Raw genomic sequence first — 18,636 nt, 5'->3', positions numbered from 1 at the left:
AAAACAGAGACTGGCACACCAATGCAGTGTCAACATCATACGCTGCAGCAGGTAGACCAACTCCAGACCGTGGTAGCGCACTTCACCAGGGGTGTGGCCACTTCATGGACCCTGTTCAGAGGGGCCTCCCTGGACACTAACTGTCCTGCTGCAAGTTAGGGCAACAGCCATGACTTTCATGAGGTACTACGGATTCAATGTTATGCCCACCGAAATATGACCCGCCTAACTGCGCTCCTTAACACCCGCAAGTCGCATCAATGTGTCAGAGGAAACGCCGTTCAACTGGTGACCGGAGTCAGCTTGCAGACACCCGGCCCGCCACAAGCAGTCGCTAGAGCGTGATGAGCCAAGTAAAGCCCCACCGGCCAAACCCGGGTCTGTAGTAATGCCTCTAGCACTGTGATGTAGTGCCTTATACCCGTGCGCCACTCGGAAGGTTTCCATATTTGCATTTTAAGTGGGAAATTCAAGCATGGAACAATAGTACACACATTTCAGAACTCATGCACAGATATGCACCCATGTATTGCAATAATGAAAATTAACACTCTTAAATTATCAAAATAGTTATAGCAAAATTCATAGAAAAATTCTCTGAGCCTCTCAGGCTACACAATATCTATAAATACTCAGTCATCAAAGTCCCGTTAAAAATGCTGGTGTGCAAACTTAAGTGTAGTCTTGCTAATGTGCTGTAACTTGAGTTCTCTTCCCATCCAATAAGGTCTGCGTGGGGTTCCAGCTTGTAAACTGTCCCATCTTTAATATCCTTTTGTGTGGCATCCGTGACAAATGACTTGATAAGACTGAAGTGGGAATAATCAAGTGCCCTTTATTTCTCTCAACGCCTTACTCCACCCTAGTGTCCTCATCAGCTGTTATAGGATGATCCATAGCTGGTCTGCGTTGGTGAAGCCTCAGAGCCATTTGACATCTGGCCTGTTTTCATCTCCTCCTGACCGGCTGTGATTCGACTAGACTCCTGCAGGCCCAGGCCTGTGGTCTCAATGGGCAACAGCATGGATGCTCCTGTGGCCAGCAGGCAAAAGATGCAGTACACAGACAGTGTGAGGTACACAGACTTCTTGAGCAGCACCTGTATGGGCCAAAATAGCTGGAGGTTAGCAGTGGTGTGGAGCCAGAGGGCGGGAGTCCTCTGAGGGGGCAGGGTGTCTTAGATTCAAATGAAGTAAAACAAGGTCATGATTACCTGTGACACAAAGGGAGTTAGAAGGGCACCCCCCCTTGCCATCCCACTGCAGGTCCCGATGCCCAGAGCTCTGGTGGCTGTGGGATATACCTACAGAACAAATGATTTATACAAAACGTCCTCAACAGCAGAAGCTGAGGTTTTGGATGTCAAGTACCTACTGATGGAGAAAAAAAATGCTTACCTCAGGTGTGTAGACATAAGCAACTTGGAATCCCCCAGTGATGAACGCTCTGGCGATGAAGATGAAGACTGTCAGAGCTACCCTGTAGACCAAGTGTATGAGACATCAGCAGAGCATGAACACAGCTGTCACCCCCACACAGCGTTAAGAGAATGGGTGAAGCCAAATCAGTGACTAAATGGGCCAGTTCAGATTGAAGGCCCTTGATTACCAAGGTTCTCCAATCTTGGACCTGGTCAAGGTGAAGAGTGCACTTACCTTCCAACACAAGCGTACAGGGGCAGAATGCACACAGAGAACATCAGGAAACACATTGCCATGCTTTTCTTCCTGCCAATCCGATCGATCACAAACAATGTCACAAAAAGACCTGCAGAGACAGGATTAAAAAAAACGGAAATACAGAATGTCCCACTCAGCACATCAACAAAACACAAGACTCAGTTTCGTTAAATTACTGCTGAACAGTATCTATGGTACATAAATGCCTTAAATGTCATTCACCTGGAAATTCAGCTAAGGTGGTCCAGAGTAGGTCTTTGTAGTCATCTAACGTCAAGTATTTGCATTCCAGGTTGCACTTTGGCTCAGTCTTTGCACCTTGGGTGATGACTGGAGGTACATATTTTTTAAGTCAAAGGTTCTAAAAGAGCAACTAGAAGGGCAGGCTTGCAGGACTGTTTACCATGTTTGATCGTTAAGCCGGTGCAGGAGTTTCTCCTTAAGACTATCAAAAAGGGAAGTTTCAACCTTTCAGAGTAACATGCAGACCAGCTGTCACTCACCACCACACGCGTCTCCTGCCTGGAATAGCTCAGTGGTCAGGAGGACCAGGCCATAGTAGGAGAAGGCATTGGCAAACCTGCGACAGAAACCATACAAACACAGATCACACAAAGGGCCCAACTCTGGGTTTCTGAGGTTCTGGGAGGACGGGGTGCACTGGTTGAGCTAATGAGATGCCTGTATAATGAGAGCAAAATCGACTTACCATATAAACCACAGGAGAAGAGTGGTTCTGCGATATTGAGGAGTTAAGAGATCTCGGATCCTACCACGCTCCTCCTGCTTTACAAATACATAAAAAGCACACCCAAGCAATTGTGAATTCACAAAAAGTTGTCAGCTAAGATGGTCTCAGATAAACATATACCACATGAATGCACACACCAATTATACGGTTTCACCTGTTTATTGGCAATAAGCTTCCCAAGAGGCATGGTCTTCCCATTGTCAGCAGCGATGAGTCTTAACGTTTTCATAGCATTTTCCCTGTTTCCCGAAAGCACATCAAAGCGGGGACTCTCAGGTAGCCACTGTATCAGACACAGACACATGCATATGACACACTTCATCCACTACCTATGTGTTCAGTATCACCCACCTTTGTGATGCGTGTCAACCTTTGTCTCAGAACCATAGATACTGCAGGTCTCAGTTCATTCGTAATACTTACAAAACAGAAGGTAACAAAGACCACCAGGGGTGCAGTAGACAGGCCAAGCAGCCAGCGCCAGCCCATGGTAGGCATGAGCCAGATGGCCAGAAGGACCTCAAACACAGCGCCAAGGGCCCAGAATATCTGATGGCCGCCAAGACAAGAGGATTAAGCACTGTAGGATGGAACACTACTCCAGAAATGGTTTATTTTCTTATAAAACTAATGCATTAGTACAAATTAGTACAAATATGAAGGCCAGTGGACAGAAAGTACCTCAATCAGCATAACGCAGGTGGCCCTTGACTTCCTTGGGAGGAACTCAGAGTACAACGTCACCCTGAAAGAAAATGTCCATTAATGAATCTAAAAATGACTTTTATACCTGATGCAGAGCACAACTATAGGGAATTCAAATAAGCACGGCATACAACATTATCTTCTACAGGTAATAGGGTAGCCCGGTATTGGTCAGAAAATTAAACCGTTACCTTGGCTATAAAATAAAAAGTTCTACAGCATCAGTTACATTCAGTACAAAATAAACTACTAACAGCCAGCATTTTATTAACAAAAGCATAACAAAAGGCAGTATTTTCTGGTCCTGAATCATTGAGTCTGGAACCAGTTCTATCAATCAGACTCAGGGCTAAAAATACACTTGTTTTGTTCCTGGTTGGAGCGTTATTGTTGCTCTGCCATCTTCACAGGTCTAACTGTCCCAAGAGAGAATGTCAGTGTGCTACAATAACAGTGTTCTGTTAATTCAGCCTGATCAGCTCCACTGCAGATAAACCACATTTAGGAAAGGTTCAACTCGGATTGAGAGACTAACGCAGTCATTTCAAAGACATCAGTCATTTCAACAGTACTTTACAATGCATCTCCATGATACTGTTAAAGTGGCATTTAGGGTGAATTTATGATGATCATCTTTCATGTACGACATCTTGGAAATCTGGACAAAGTCTGATGTGTTCTATTCCACTGCATTGCAACAGAGTGCGGCACTGAGGAAGCCAGGTCAGGTGTGCTGTATGTGCCTTATGTAGTACATCACTCACGACTGTGGGGCTCCTCCGATGCCAAAGCCCACCAGGCCGCGCAGCACCATGACCCAGCCATACGTCGGGGAAAAGGCACTGAGGAAGCCGTAGTATAGGACCCACATCATACACATCGTCAGGCCCTGTTCACCACACAAATACACAGTGTACAAAACATTAGGAACACCTTCCTAATACTGACCTTTTGCCCTCAGAACAGCCTCAATTCCTAGGGGCATGGACTCTAGAAGGTGTTCGAAAGCGTTCGACAGGGATGCTGGCCCATGTTTACTCCAATGCTTCCCACAGTTATGTCAAGTTGGCTGGATATCCTTTGGGTGGTGGACCATTCTTGATACCCACGTGAAACTGTTGACCGTGAAAAACCCAGCATTGTTGCAGTCCTTGGCCCCATCTTGTGCGCCAGGCACCTACCACCATACCCTGTTCAAAGGCACTTAAAATCTTTTGTCTTGCCCATTCACCCTCTGAATGGCACACCTATGCAATCCATATCTTCTTCTTCTTTGGAGTTTAATGGCGGTTGGCATCCAATATGTTGCATTACTGCCCCCAACTGGACCATAAAATAAATCCATTATACTTCGTAATACAAAATAAAAGAACATCCTTCAAACTAACCCTACACTCACAAGTCATGTCTCAATTGTTTCAAGACTTAAAAATCCTTATTTAACCTGACTCCTCCCCTCCATCTATACTTACAGTCCAGTTGGGGGCAGTAATGCAACATATTGGATACCTGCCGCCACAGGGTATGGTAGTAGGTGCCTTGCGCACCAGTTTGGGTCAAGGACTGCAACACTCAACAGGGGCGGCAGGTAGCCTAGTGGTTAGAGTGTTGGACTAGTAACTGAAAGGTTGCAAGATCGAATCCCTGAGCTGACAAGGTAAAAATCTGTTGTTCTGCCCTTGAACAAGGCAGTTAACCCACTGTTCCCTGGTAGGCTGTCATTGAAAATAAGAATTTGTTCTTAACTGACTTGCCTAGTTAAATAAAGGTAAAATTGAAGTGTATTTAACAGGTGACATCAATACGGGATCATAGCTTGGTCAGTCTATGTCATGGAAAGAGCAGGTTTTGTACACTCAGTGTATTTCACCATCACATGACCAAATCATAGCCAATGATTAAACAATTGCAGACTGAAACTTACTACTTTTCTGCCGTACTTGTCAGATATATTTCCCCATAGAGTCGAGCTGAACATCATCCCAATGAACACCACCTGAGAGAGAAGAAGTGACCTGATGACATCACTGTAACATTGACACCCAATGAATGATTACTACAAATACTATCCTATTAAAATGTTGGCTGTATGCCTTCAGCATTTCCTCTCTAGCTGGTGGCTACCCTCACAAGCCTTAATGAAGCCTATATGATTAGGTCTAATGTGATGATGACTACATGGCGTAATCAAACCAATGCGATAAAGCTTATGAGAGAATAATCCCAGTCTAGATACAGAATGAGACTGACCGATGTTAGCATAGCCACCTTCCAGCTGGGCAGCATCCACTCACAGTGCAACTGAGGGGATATGATGCTCAGGATCATCATCTCCATGGCGTCCGCCATCTACAGTAAACACAACATGAGAGTCAGTGAGAGCAGCTCGTGGTTAGGAAGGGTTGTTGTTCCACAAATTGAAAAGATTTAAGGTCATGTCGGTCATAGGAATCAATCCCACTCTCTCACCCATGACAGTCCAGTAAGGATAGAAAGCTTCCACTGAAACTTTCCAAAGCCAATGGCCTCCACTGCATCCTCCACCGTAAAGGTATCTGACAGGGCAGAGAGAAAGATGGGGTCAAGTTATAATAAATCCCCAAAACAACATCTTACATGTTCTATCGTTCACAAACTTTCCCATACATGCTGCTTGTTCTACATCAGACCAGGAATAACTTCATTAATATTATGAACCATGATCAGAAGTGGTTACTAACTCAATGTAACAATTGGACAAGCGCTAACATGATATTAGGCGCTGAATGATGATGTCAGAAGAGTATTCTAGATGAGAGAGATTGATTGGTTGTTTAAGTAGCATAGACGTTTGTGTACAATTCGTGTTAATTGGATGAAAAGTTGGGTAACATTCAAGATAACAATGCCACATATTTAAAAATGTATAGGTGTTCTCGTATCAATAAGTAATGGTAAACTGAGAAATAGTGTTGATGAATTGAGTGGACAGTGGTCAAGCTCAAGCTTTGGGAGACTTTGTATGGTTCAGTATTTAGTTTGAATAGCATATTTTCATAAATCCATGGGTTCAAGAGCATCAGGTAATTCTAAACAACACATGAGCAGTCAATAGATGTGGATGAAACAAAATATAAATCAGTATGTGAAACCTTCAGTGGGGTCCTGTCCTGTCCTGCGCTCCCCAAGGTCCACAGTGTGCATCCCCGTGGTGTAGACCTCATAGTCTCCACACTGATCCTCCTCATCGTGACGCAGACTGTCTCCCGCTGTACCTCGAAACGTCACCACACTGAAACCAAACAACACACATCTTAAACACTACAGAGAAAGCAATAGATCTAGAGAATGACAACATCCTGATGTGACTTCCTGAACGCCATTGGTTTATTTCATACTGAATCTACTGTATTGTCCATGATGACTATTCAATAGGCTACGCAAACTATTGCAAATTGAGAAAAGATGTGACTAAACCGAATAAAAAGAAGAAACTCTACTATGAAACAAATAAAGACTGAAAGTAAAACGATTTGGTACACCTTAAATGAAATGTTGGGCAAAAAGGTCAACTCAGCTCCATCATTCATTGAATTAGATGGCTCATTCATCACAAATCCCACTGATATTGGCAATTACTTTGATTATTTTCATTGGCAAGATTAGCAAACATAGGCATGACGTGCCAGCAACTAACGCTGACACTACACATCCAAGTATAACTGATCAAATTATGAAAGATAAGCATTGTAATTTTGAATTCTGTAAAGTGAGTGTGGAAGAAGTGAAAAAAGATTGTTGTCTATCAACAATGACAAGCCACCGGGGTCTGACAACTTCGATGGAAAATTACTGAGGATAATAGCGAACGACATTGCCACTCCTATTTGCCATATCTTCAATCAAAGCCTACTAGAACGTTTGTGCCCTCAGGCCTGGAGGGAAGCGAAAGTAATTCCGCTACCCAAGAATAGTAAAGCCAACTTTACTGGCTCAAATAGCCGATCAATCAGCCTGTTACCAACCCTTAGTAAACTTTTGGAAAAGAATTGTGTTCGACCAGATACAATGCTATTTTACTGTAAACAAATTGACAACATACTCTCAACATGCTTATAGGGAAAGACATTCAACAAGCACGGCACTTAAATGACCAGTGGTGGAAAAAGTACCCAATTTTCATACTTTAGTAAAAGTAAAGATTCCTTTTAAAAAAATGACTCAAGTAAAAGTCACCCAGTAAAATACTACTTGAGTAAAAGTCTAAAAGTATTGGGTTTTAAATGTACTTAAGTATCAAAGTAAAAGTATAAATCATTTAAAATGTCTTACCAGACAACATGACTTTCTTGTTTTTTTAATTTACGGATAGCCACCAACGCTCAAAACGCAGACATAATTTACAAACGAAGCATTTGTGTTTAGTGAGTCGACCAGATGTTCTCTTGATAAGTGTGTGAATTAGACACATTTCTGTCCTGTTAAGCATTCAAAATGTAACGAGTGCTTTTAGGTGTCATCGAAAATGTAAGGAGTACATTATTTATTTTTTTGGAATGTAGTGGAGTAAAAGTTGTCAACAATATAAATAGTAAAGTAAAGTACAGATACCCCCAAAAACTACTTAAAAGTACTCAAAAGTAGTTTTACACCACTGTAAATGACTGATCATTGGCTGAGAGAAATTGATGATAAAAAGATTGTGGGAGCTGTTTTGTTAGACTTCAGTGCAGCTTTTGACATTATTGAGAGCTGCAGTTAGTTTCAGAATGGGTGGCAAGGAATAAGTTAGTCCTAAATATTTCAAAAACTAAAAGCATTGTATTTCGGACAAATCATTCACTAAACCCTAAACCTCAAGTAAATCTTGTAATAAATAATGTGAAAATTGAGCAAGCTGAGGTGACTAAACTGCTTGGAGTAACTCTGGAGTGTAAACTGTCATGGTCAAAACATATTGATACAACAGTAGCTAAGATGGGGAGAAGTCTGTCCATAATAAAGCGGTGCTCTGCCTTCTTAACAACACTATCAACAAGGCAGGTCCTACAGGTTCTAGTTCTGTCGCACCAGTCGTGTGGTCAGGTACCACAGAGAGACCTCTGAAAATTACAATTGGCTCAGAACAGGGCAGCATGGCTGGCACTTAAATGTACACTGAGAGCTAACATTAATAATATGCATGTAATTCTCTCATGGCTCAAAGTGGAGGAGAGATTGACTTCATCACTACTTGTTTTTGTAAGAAGTGTTGGCATGCTGAATGCACCGAGGTGTCGGTTTAAATTACTAACACACAGCTCGGAGACCCATGCATACCCCACAAGACATGCCACCAGAGGTCTGTTTAAATTACTAGCACACAGCTCGGAGACCCATGCATACCCCACAAGACATGCCACCAGAGGTCTCTTCACAATCCCCAAGTCAAGAACAGTACTCCGTAAAACCATGGCTACATGGAACTATATTCCACATCAGGTAACTGCAGTAGAATCAGAAGCAGCTAATGGGGATCCTTAATAAATACAAATATAAATGAGAACAACAGCAACAGGAATCAATCTACTGATAACATGGCACGCCCAGAGTACCTGGGTCATTCCAGCAATTGGGTGCCTTTTGAGTAGTGTGACTTGGTAAAAAACAACATTTGATTTCACCTCATTTTAACATTCTGTCATAAAGAGCACATGTTCAACTAAATAGAAAAACATGTTATCCCATCTCAAGAGGCAAGTGCCTATTAAGTGCCAAATAAAGTAACAGGGTTGACTGTAACATGTTGAAGATTTCATCTTATAAATCCCCATGTGACAAGGGGAATGGACGTTTATTGTGTGCAACACGGAGGCGTAATTGAAAGTAAGCTTCACAATTAAAAATAAAAATATTTCAACATTTCTAGCCTATCTATGGGTAACACGGTTGACATGTTATCTTCGACCCAGTCCCTTTTCCACCACAAAATACCAGAAAATGGCCAAAAACAGTAGAACCAGCTCACCTGCTTTTACACTATGGTTTGATTAAAATAGATATTCAAATGTATTCTTTTTTTTAATATATTTTTTTAAAGGACTAGTTTCACCACATTAAAACAAGACTTCAAGTAACAGGGTTGACCTTAAAATGTGGGACAGATGTACATGAATCACTAATGAGTCATACATTAAATAAATAATTATTATTTAGAAATTACTTTGTCAAAGCAACTTAATAAATAGGGCTTTACAATGGTGGTGAAAGCTTGGGAGACATTTTGGGTTTAAGTGGGTTAAATCTTAACGCAGAATTTGGGGAAGTTAGCTGTCATGACCTGATCTGCTTCACCTGTACTTGTCCTTGTCCTTGTCTCCACCCCCTCCAGGTGTCACACATCTTCACCACTTATCCCATGGTATTTACACCTGTGTTTTCTGTCTGTCTGTGCCAGTTTGTCATTTTTTTTTGTGTTTGTGCATTCCAATTGCCAATCGATAAAATGCAATTGTGTTTGTTGTCTGTAGTTTATGCCTGCCCATACCATAACCCCACTGCCACCATTGGGCACTCTGTTCACAATGTTGACATCAGCAAACCACTTGCCCACACAACGCCATACACATGGTCTGCGGTTGTGAGGCTGGTTGGACGTACTGCCAAATTCTCTAAAACGACGTTGGTAAAGAAATGAACAATTCTCTGGCAACAGCTCTGGTGGACATTCCTACAGTCAGCATGCCAATTGCACACTCCCTCAAAACTTGAGACACCTGTGGCATTGTGTTGTGACAAAAGTGCACATTTTAGAGTGGCCCTTTATTGTCCTCAGCACAAGGTGCACCTTTGTAATGATCATGCTCTTTAATACGCTTCTTGATATGGCTGTCAGGTGGATTATCTTGGCAAATGATAAATGCTCACTAACAGGGATGGAAACAAATTTGTGCACAACATTTTAGAGAAATAAGCCTTTTGTTTATATGGAACATTTCTGGGATCTTTTATTTCAGCTCATGAAACACTTTACATGTTGCGTTTACGTTTTATTTCAGTGTATAACAGGATTTTAAAATTCAATATTGGTGCACAATTTCTACATAAAATATAAAAGGGCACTCATTTCATGGAACAACCCAGCTATGCAAAGAATCCAGTTTTCTTCCCCCCATGATTCCCCTACAGGTATATCTAACGGAAAACTAGGTCATTCACCTTGCACTTCAACTTATCGTTAAGTGTGATTCCATCAATATAAAACTCCAGTAAGCTAGAATTTATGAGACTTAGATATTTACTGTACCTGATTTCAGGATCCCTCCATTGCTGGTAACTTATGTTGGATGTTTTCCCCCAGTTGCTCATGTTCATAAGGCTGAAGGACAGGGACTGAGAGCACCTGGTTTCAGGTGTTGTTGAGTTGGTTAAACCTGCTGGGGCATCTTCTATCTCAAATTACAGTCAGTCATCCAATCGGAATTAGGCCCTCATGGAAGGGAGAGGGAGGAGTTAAATCTACTGTAAACAACCTTTGGGAGAGGTAGGAAGAAGGATGTAAAAGACAATGAACTTTAAACCATTGGCCTCATACTGCCTAATTTTACCATTGTCACTACTATGTATTACCTATACATAAGGGTTACACAACCACTTTTACAAATGGTACTTGGGATATGTACACAGTATGGATATGAAAATAAGCACTTTGTCGCAATACTCTAGACTGACAGTAGACGGTGCTCTTGCACCACGCTACCAAAGTGCACTATTGACATTCAAGTGAACCAGTTGAAAAACCTCAAGGTCAAAGGTCAATTAGGGGGCCCTTATATTTGTCCAGTTTCACACAAGTGTGAGGTGTGAAATAGAAATGTTTTTTTTTTTTTTTTGCATATCCCACTTCCCCTGAGACACCATCGGAGCAGAGTCACGGCCATCAGAGGGGTATAGCCGTCTGTCAGATTCATCTCAAGATTAAAGTCTTTAGTAACAATAGCAAATGGCATGTGTAAATATTTACGGTTAGACAAACCCATAGTAGGCACAGGAGTCTATTGTCAGGTTAAAACAGGTGAATCTGCTAAGGCTTTAATACCTTTACATTAACAATCTTTAGTTAAATGTTTTTAGTATTTCTGAAATAACATGTAAAAGTCCTCTATATTACAATATAAAATAATTGTACGGCGTGGCATCAAGAGTCATTTTGGAGAATTTACTCAGAGCATAGTAAATAAATACAAATGAACCAAAATAAATACACAGAAAATGCAGAGATAATGCCTACCTAGCAGTACTATAGTACTACAAACATAGCCTATCAAGCTACAGTACCACAGTCAAATCCCGTAAAATAAAAAGTATTGTTTGCACAAGCTAGTAAATCAGTAAGACTTTTCCTCCACAAGGAATAGCCTGGGTAACAGATCAGTTTCCATGACAACGTCTACATATCTTCACAGAAACAAACATTGACTCCGGCTCTTGTAGAAATAAAGTGGCATTGCATTTTACCGCCGAAGATCCACACACACAAAAACGCTTCATCCTCATCACTCTAAAAGGCTGACAGACGCAATCAAACATGCCCATGCTTGTTGATTTTGGCTGCTTCTTGTGTGCTTTGGTGTTGAAACAGGAATCAGGAAAAAAAAAAAAAAAAAACAGACTGGGTGAGACATCCTGTCAGGTGTGGAAAAGTTCAGGATTCTCATACAGTTGGTGCGGGGACTTTCAGGTTCAACAGTAATGATCTTCTCATAGTCTGTCCTGGTGTATTTCAGTGTTTAATACACTGTATATCAGTGTTTCAAAGTCAAAGTCAGAGCTGGGCGATGGCCTGGCCCCTGGCCTCTGTGGTTGTGATGTACTGGGAGGGGACAGCTGGTGCTGTGTCCAGGGTGGTGTATAGCCCGGCCACCTGTCGGTCCACCAGGGGCTGTCCAGTGCTGGGGCCAGTCAGCTCACAGTCAGAGTGGTTAAAGGTACCCAGAGACTCCAAGCTGAAGCCCTCCTCCTTCATCTCCTCCCATAGGCTCCCTGAAAGACAGAAACAAACACATTATCACCATAGTTTAAAACAGACAGTTATGGTGAAGACCATCTGTTTTGATAAATGTGATCAACAAATATGGCATTTTGATTTTAAACATATGGTGACATCCCTCCTATCCTCATCAGAACCCACCGGCAAACTCCATGATACTGGAGTCCAGAGCGTCCACCTCGGCTGTGACGTCTGGGTGGAGGCTGTACAAGCTGTGGCTATAGGGGTGTCTGTAGGGCTGCGGCTGGGGGAAGGGGCTGTGGGAGTAGTCTGGAACAGCATGGAGGGGAGGGGTCCGGGTGGGTACAGGGGAGCTGGGTTCTCCTTGGAGGGTGTGATTCTGGGCCTGGAGGTGGAAGGGGAGGGAGGACTGCAGATGTCCAGACAGCGGGGGACCACAGGACCTGGACGGGACACATGTCCTCCTGGGATCACAGGGCTTTCTCCGGCAGCCGTCCGGTCGGTCTGTGATCAACCTATCCAGCTCATCTGAGAGCCAATACAAGAGCATTAGCTATAAACACTCATCAAGCAATATTATATAATGAATCAGAATGTTGCAATTATTGTCATGTTTCCACTCCCATCCTTTCCTCCCAGGTCTCACCTGGGTTGGCCATGCTGTGGCGGATGGCAGTCAGGTCCTTGCGTTTCCACTTCTGCATCTCCTCCTCCATCTTGTTGATCTTGGCTGGGTTGAGGGCCCACAGACAGCCCTTACGAGAGGTAGAGGAGGAGCCTCCCTGCTTGTTCTCCTCCTTCTCAAAGCACTTGTTCAGAGACAGGTTGTGTCTCACAGAGTTCTTCCAGCCGTCAGGCGCCGTCTGTAGGGTGGAGAACCATACATCAGTAAAAAACATTACACTGATCATATATAATGTTGCTGATGTTCCCAAACTTCCACGAGACCTGACAATCTCAGGTGTGTAAAGCAGTATCTCTCTGCTCCTCACCTTGAAGTAAGGGAAGTGCTCCTTCATGAAGCCGTAGATCTCACTGACAGGGAGGCTGCCTGTCCGGCTGTTCTTCAAGGCCATAGAAATCAGGCAGCTGGCAAAAACCGTCAAATATCATGCATTTTCATTTTTGCTCAGTTCCAATTGTTCTGACCAATAGTCTGCTTTACACACTGTGTTAAAACTGCACCGATTAAATGGAAATGGAAAAAGGAGAGGTCAGTGTGTCCTACCTGTAGGAGTAGATAGGTTTAGGGAAGGCCTTGGGTTGTTGTAGCAGATCCTGGTTGTTGTGGGGGTTGGTGATGCTCATGACTGCTGCTTGCTGATCATACAGGTTCTGCTTATGGTAGGAGGTGCTGTTGTACAGGCTGCTGGGGGAATGCTGGGAAAAAGCAAAACAAGAGACATATTAGGCTGTCTTTGAATCAATTACAAGTGCTAGAAATACTCTGCATATTTCTGACATACAGTCTTACGTTCATAAGAGTTCAGAAACACTTCTGAAACAGTCAGTGGATGTGTTACCTGTTGCACAGCCTGAGCTGGGCTGTAGGCCTGCTGGGGGGAGTGGAAGTAGTGGGCTGGGGAGGACTGGTATTCTGAGGCAGGCACAGCACTTCCTGGCAATCCTGCCATCTGAAAGACAAAGACACACAGTAGGAGGGGAAGAAGTGTTGATTTAAAAAATAACTACAATAATAAGACCCCAAAAAATACTTACATTTCCATTTTGATTGTTGAGGTAGTTCATTCCAATATAAGTGTTTTGCATGTTGCTATGTGGAGGGGCCATGGTATTATATCCTAGTGCTGTACTCATGTTGCTTTGCTGGTCTGAAAAAAAGAGTTTATGTTTCAGGCCAGGTGTGTATATGTGTTTTTTGGCTTGTGTGTGTGTGTGTGTGTGTGTGTGTGTGTGTGTGTGTGTGTGTGTGTGTGTGTGTGTGTGTGTGTGTGTGTGTGTGATTGTGTCTCACCTGTGTGTAGTTCCAGTATGCTGCTCTGGGGTCCTGCGTTGTTGAAGGCCAGTCTGCCTGTGGCCATCTGCTGCAGCCTGGGTACATCCACGGTGGTTAGCCAGGACAGAGACTGCAGGTCCCCCAGCTCCTCACTCTGCTGGGGCGGCTCAGTGGTCAGTAGCCTGACAGACACACACACAATGAGCTGGTTACATCTACTGTAAGGGAGCTATGGGATAAACATATTCCTTATAATGTATATTGCCACTGCCCTCAGCTTATCAAGACAAGAGGTCACTGAAACTTTTGCTAACGTGCTATTCTTCTTTTTTCGCTTGTATTGAGTTGAAATGTAAAATACACTGAACAAAAATATAAACGAAACATGCAACAATTTGAACATTTTTACTGAGTTACAGTTCATTTAAGGAAATCAGTCATTTAAAATAAATTAATTAGGCCCTAATCTATTGATTTCACATGACTGGGAATACAGATATGGATCTGTTGGTCACAGATACCTTAAAAAAAAAGTAGGGGCGTGGATCAGAAAACCATTCAGTATCTGATGTGAACACCATTTTCCTCATGCAGCGCGACCTCTCCTTCGCATAGAGTTGATCAGGCTGTTGACTGTGGCTTTTGGAATGTTGTCCCAATCCTCTTCAATGGCTGTGCGAAGTTGCTGGACATTGGCTGGAACTGGACACGCTGCCGTAACCCGTTGATCCAGAGCATCCCAAACATGCTCAATGGGTGACATGCCTGGTGAGTATGCAGGCCATGGAAGACCTGGGACATTTTTCAAGCTTCCAGGAATTGTTTAAAGATCATGGCGCCATGCATATGAGGTGATGGCGGCGGATGAATGGCACGACAATGGGCCTCAGAATCTCGTTACGGTATCTCTTCATTATGCCTGCCCATAAAATAACCCCACCGCCACCATGGGGGCACTCTGTTCACAACGTTGACACCAGTAAACCGCTCGCCCACACAATACAATACACGTGGTCTGCGATTGTGAGGCTGGCTGGACGTACTGCCAAATTCTCTAAAATGACATTATGGTAGAGAAATGAACATTCAATTCTCTGGGAACAGCTCTGGTGGACATTCCTGCAGTCAGCATGCCAATTGCACGCTCCTTAAAAAGTTGAGACATCTGTGTCATATGACAAAACTGCACATTTTAGAGTGGCCTTTTATTGCCCCCAGCAGAAGGTGCACCTGTGTAATGATCATGCTGTTTAATCAGCTTCTTGATATGCCACATCTGTCAGGTGGATGGATTATCTTGGCAAAGGAGAAATGCTCACTAACAGGAATAAGGTTTTTGTGCATATGGAACATTTCTGGGATATTTTATTTCACCTTATGAAACATGGGACCAACACTTCACATGTTGTGTTTATATTTTTGTTTGCATAAAGGACATTTTCTTCATTTTAATGAGCATGTTACTTTCCAGTTCCAGACACTGAAAAACAAGGTGATGTAACATCTGGTGACCACTGATCCTAATGCTCCATTGGCTGAATCACAATACACAGACGCACACCCACGGTACAGAAAATGTGGAGTAGGGTCGGGTACACAGTGTGCACATTGTCTGCAACAGTTGGTCTGGCCATTGAATAATGATTAGTTATTGTGTCCCAAACGACAGTCCCCAGCCCAGTGGCACGTGGCTCTATTGTTTCCAGAGGGCTGTTCCCGGATTGTCCCAACCCACTCCACCCCCATCCCCATGATGACCAAAGCCTGCATTCATCTGGTTGAGTGACAGCTAATTGACAAGCGAGTTAAAAGAGAGCCATCTGCCTCTCTGTCACCACCAGACCCTCTGCACTACAACCAACCATTCTCTACTGAAGCGGACTCCCCGAGGGGAGCCATAGCCTGGAAGGCAGGCTTAATGCTGTTGACTCTTCTAAACAGACGTTACAATAACATGCATGTTGCATACAAAATGACATCAGTCTGGCCTTACAGCTTCACCCACACACTGCTATCAGTAGGTAGACTTATTTTCAGTCACATGATAAAAACAACGTGTTGCTTGGAGACCCTGTGTTGACCATTTCATACCAACAAGCTAAAAATGGGAATGGTTAATAACTATAAGTAATATAATGTGAAAACCCGGTCTACAAACAGGCCATTGAAGTTTGATTGTGGTTCATTTGGCAGTCAGGGTTTGGTCAATGTGTTGAATTAACTCCATTGAAAGTAGGCTAATGATAAAAGAGCTGATCTGGGTTTCAATCAATGGGCCATAGGCTATGAGTTAAGAAACAAGTTAATTAAGCATAAGAAATTAGACTACAGTGAGAACATTACAATAAAGTTACATTAATGTGGGAACAGAATATTCAGCATGATAAAAGTGACTGTAGTTCATTCAATGACAATTTGACTGCGAACAATCTCCAAACTTGATTGCTTGAAAAGTCACTAAACATAAAAATCAGAAAAAACACCAACCTTTTGAGGGAAACATCCATGTGCCACAAATAATACCGCTCAATTTAGCTTAGCACAAAATAATGATTCCTTCTGAGGTAAAAGTCCCTTTACTCAACAACGTCGCTAGGTGAACTCCAAACAAACACAATGTGAAGGCTAGAGACAAGCAGGTCCAGTGCACTGAACAATAACCTAGTTGAAGTGAGCTCTGATTGCCCAGGAAAAAAGCTGTTCTTTACTCGAACTTGTAAAGGAGTGTTCGATGTGTCCACCCCCTTCGATTACCAGTACAAATTAGAAAGGCAGTGAAGCAAGTCCTCCCCCCAGGAGTAACTACAAGCAGTGTCCCCTTGTTTTCTATTTTTGAGGCCAGCCCCCCAAAGTCCCCACCACCAGACACCCAGGGATACATCTCCCCCTCTCCTCCATTGCCCCAAACAGCAGGACTAAAACAGTGCTGATGTATTCATTGTAATGTTTGTTTGCATATTTTCACACACACGGGGGGTGATAGAGTGAAAGAGAGAGAGAGAGAGAGAGAGAGAGGGGGGGGCTCTTAGCAAACCATAACGTTAACCTAAACCATACGGTTTGCCTGCCAAGCTTTTCAGAGTAAGCTAGTTCAGACAAGTGACAGACTGGTGATGTGATTAGCTGTCTGTACCTGAAATCATGTGATGAGGTGTGATGATTAACGTTAACGTTACTTCCAGAATTTCTGAGAATCGCCGTCATTCTGCGGGTGGTATCATCTCCTGAAAGATAAATAGCCACAGTTACTGTAGCTAGCTAATATTAGTTCAAAGATGTTCATTGTTCTATTTGTGGTTAGTTGATAAACCTGGCATACTTACAGCTAGCTAGCTAACCACAGAGACACAGCTAGCTTTACATTTAGCTATCCCGCGTAGTTACCTGACCCATACCTGACTGTCTAGTTAGCTAGATAAGTTAACGTTGCAAGCTAGCTCCCAATGCTACAACAATACTAGTATGGGACATGTATTTAACGTTACGTCACTGTGCTAGCTAGATATTAGAGATAGCCTAGCTACATGAAATGTAAACAACTGTGTAAACAACACCTTGCTAACCTGTTCTGAACGAATCCAAAAGTGTTATTTTCAACTTTAAGTTTGAGTCCATTCATTCACCTTTCAAACCGTTTTTAAAACTCCCTCTTCTGTCACCGACTGTCCAGTGTGGACTCCTCTCTGCCGAGGAGCTGTTCATCAGCACCACTGCTCTGGTTCGAATTCCGACCCCGCTCGCTTGGGCGCGCAGTGTGGGCTGCGGCGGGAAGGTGGTCGATGAGGCGCGGAGAGGAGGGGCAGTAGCGTCTGTTTTCAGGCTCAATAATAGTAGTGAAATAAACACCAGTGAAAGCAGCAAACAACATTGACAGGTTGGGATGATGCTATTTGAAAGGGGAGGGAATTCAAAAGTTTGCATATATTGATATTGCTTGTATAAAACATGGTTAGCGTATATTTTGCTCAAATAGGACTAATGACCCTGCTAAACAATGACTTAGATAGCCTAGGGCTAGGCCAACCTCCCAAATGATTGTATACTTTTTGAATACTTTTTAGCCGTCCCAATGGAGTGGGAAAGTTTATCGTCCAAGTTGCTCTTGAAATGTATTTTCCCGCAATCATCAGAACTGTTGCACATAGCCTCGTTCCCATAAATGAATAATCCGAACACACTCTGCCTATAGAGTTGGTGTAATTTGCCCCAGGTATGGTATGTTATCAACAGCAGCAAGCAGGAAACAAATCTGTCACAATCCAACACATAATTTAGTACTGAGCCGCAAGAAATAGAGAAGGTGGGACAAACATCTCTACTTTGTTTTTTCTTAAATAATCATTCTGGATAGCAATGTTGATCAATGACACATTTATGCTTAGGTAAATCATGTATGATTGTTCTCATTTTCATTCAAACATAACTTTAAATATAGATTTTTAGATGACATAAGAGCCACTAGAGTACATAATATGAGTCTCTGACACATGAAGGTTAAGCAGGAAAGCCATCATAGTATGGTATGTCCCTCTTACTGCAGCACAGGCTGGTGTTGACAGCAGCTGTAAGATGCACT

General features: G+C 42.9%; 2 protein-coding genes across 7 annotated transcripts; both read right to left on the bottom strand.

Annotated features, from left to right (window-relative positions):
* Positions 1 to 815: 815 nt before the first annotated feature.
* LOC106564371 (synaptic vesicle 2-related protein) lies at positions 816 to 11,157 on the bottom strand. Of its 2 annotated transcripts, none has more exons than XM_014130433.3 (16): positions 10,400 to 11,157; positions 6,267 to 6,406; positions 5,605 to 5,690; positions 5,386 to 5,484; positions 5,060 to 5,131; positions 3,900 to 4,024; positions 3,112 to 3,175; positions 2,854 to 2,979; positions 2,585 to 2,713; positions 2,389 to 2,465; positions 2,183 to 2,259; positions 1,902 to 2,009; positions 1,656 to 1,767; positions 1,398 to 1,479; positions 1,214 to 1,303; positions 816 to 1,099 (listed from the first exon to the last, which is right to left on the bottom strand). In XM_014130433.3, exons 1-16 carry the CDS (start codon positions 10,465 to 10,467, stop codon positions 875 to 877), a joined length of 1,680 nt encoding a protein of 559 aa, XP_013985908.1. In that variant the 5' UTR covers positions 10,468 to 11,157; the 3' UTR covers positions 816 to 874. The 2 variants fall into 2 exon arrangements, with proteins under 2 accessions (XP_013985908.1, XP_013985918.1); XM_014130443.3 differs by having other exon boundaries at positions 2,389 to 2,462.
* A 140-nt stretch (positions 11,158 to 11,297) lies between these two features.
* LOC106564405 (forkhead box protein N4) lies at positions 11,298 to 17,921 on the bottom strand. 5 transcript variants are annotated; one of them, XM_014130501.3, is made up of 10 exons: positions 17,684 to 17,920; positions 17,194 to 17,284; positions 14,079 to 14,242; positions 13,823 to 13,935; positions 13,627 to 13,737; positions 13,332 to 13,483; positions 13,096 to 13,192; positions 12,750 to 12,966; positions 12,284 to 12,631; positions 11,298 to 12,135 (listed from the first exon to the last, which is right to left on the bottom strand). In XM_014130501.3, exons 1-10 carry the CDS (start codon positions 17,760 to 17,762, stop codon positions 11,918 to 11,920), a joined length of 1,590 nt encoding a protein of 529 aa, XP_013985976.1. In that variant the 5' UTR covers positions 17,763 to 17,920; the 3' UTR covers positions 11,298 to 11,917. The 5 variants fall into 5 exon arrangements, with proteins under 5 accessions (XP_013985976.1, XP_013985983.1, XP_045545916.1 ...); XM_014130508.3 differs by having other exon boundaries at positions 17,624 to 17,919; XM_045689960.2 differs by lacking the exon at positions 13,823 to 13,935 and having other exon boundaries at positions 17,684 to 17,921.
* Between the last annotated feature and the right edge of the window lie 715 nt (positions 17,922 to 18,636).

The sequence above is a fragment of the Salmo salar genome, chromosome 01, assembly GCF_965601325.2.
Source record: "Salmo salar chromosome 01, fSalSal1, whole genome shotgun sequence".
Lineage (NCBI taxonomy): Eukaryota > Metazoa > Chordata > Actinopteri > Salmoniformes > Salmonidae > Salmo > Salmo salar.
The sequence above is the reverse complement of the archived record's forward strand: the minus strand, read 5'-3'. Positions and strand labels throughout refer to the sequence as shown.

What these genes read in the sequence shown, in the direction of transcription:
- LOC106564371 (XM_014130433.3), bottom strand. Translation starts at nt 10,467, where the DNA reads ATGAACATGAGCAACTGGGGGAAAACATCCAACATAAGTTACCAGCAA. An exon ending in TGGAGGGATCCTGAAATCAG is followed by an intron (nt 6,407 to 10,399) that starts GTACAGTAAATA and finishes GTTTGGTTTCAG; the next exon opens with TGTGGTGACGTTTCGAGGTA. An exon ending in CTGTACGCTTGTGTTGGAAG is followed by an intron (nt 1,480 to 1,655) that starts GTAAGTGCACTC and finishes CTTGGTCTACAG; the next exon opens with GGTAGCTCTGACAGTCTTCA.
- LOC106564405 (XM_014130501.3), bottom strand. Translation starts at nt 17,762, where the DNA reads ATGAACAGCTCCTCGGCAGAGAGGAGTCCACACTGGACAGTCGGTGAC. An exon ending in AGCACTTCCCTTACTTCAAG is followed by an intron (nt 12,967 to 13,095) that starts GTGAGGAGCAGA and finishes TCCACCCTACAG; the next exon opens with ACGGCGCCTGACGGCTGGAA. An exon ending in CCACAGCATGGCCAACCCAG is followed by an intron (nt 12,632 to 12,749) that starts GTGAGACCTGGG and finishes ATTGGCTCTCAG; the next exon opens with ATGAGCTGGATAGGTTGATC.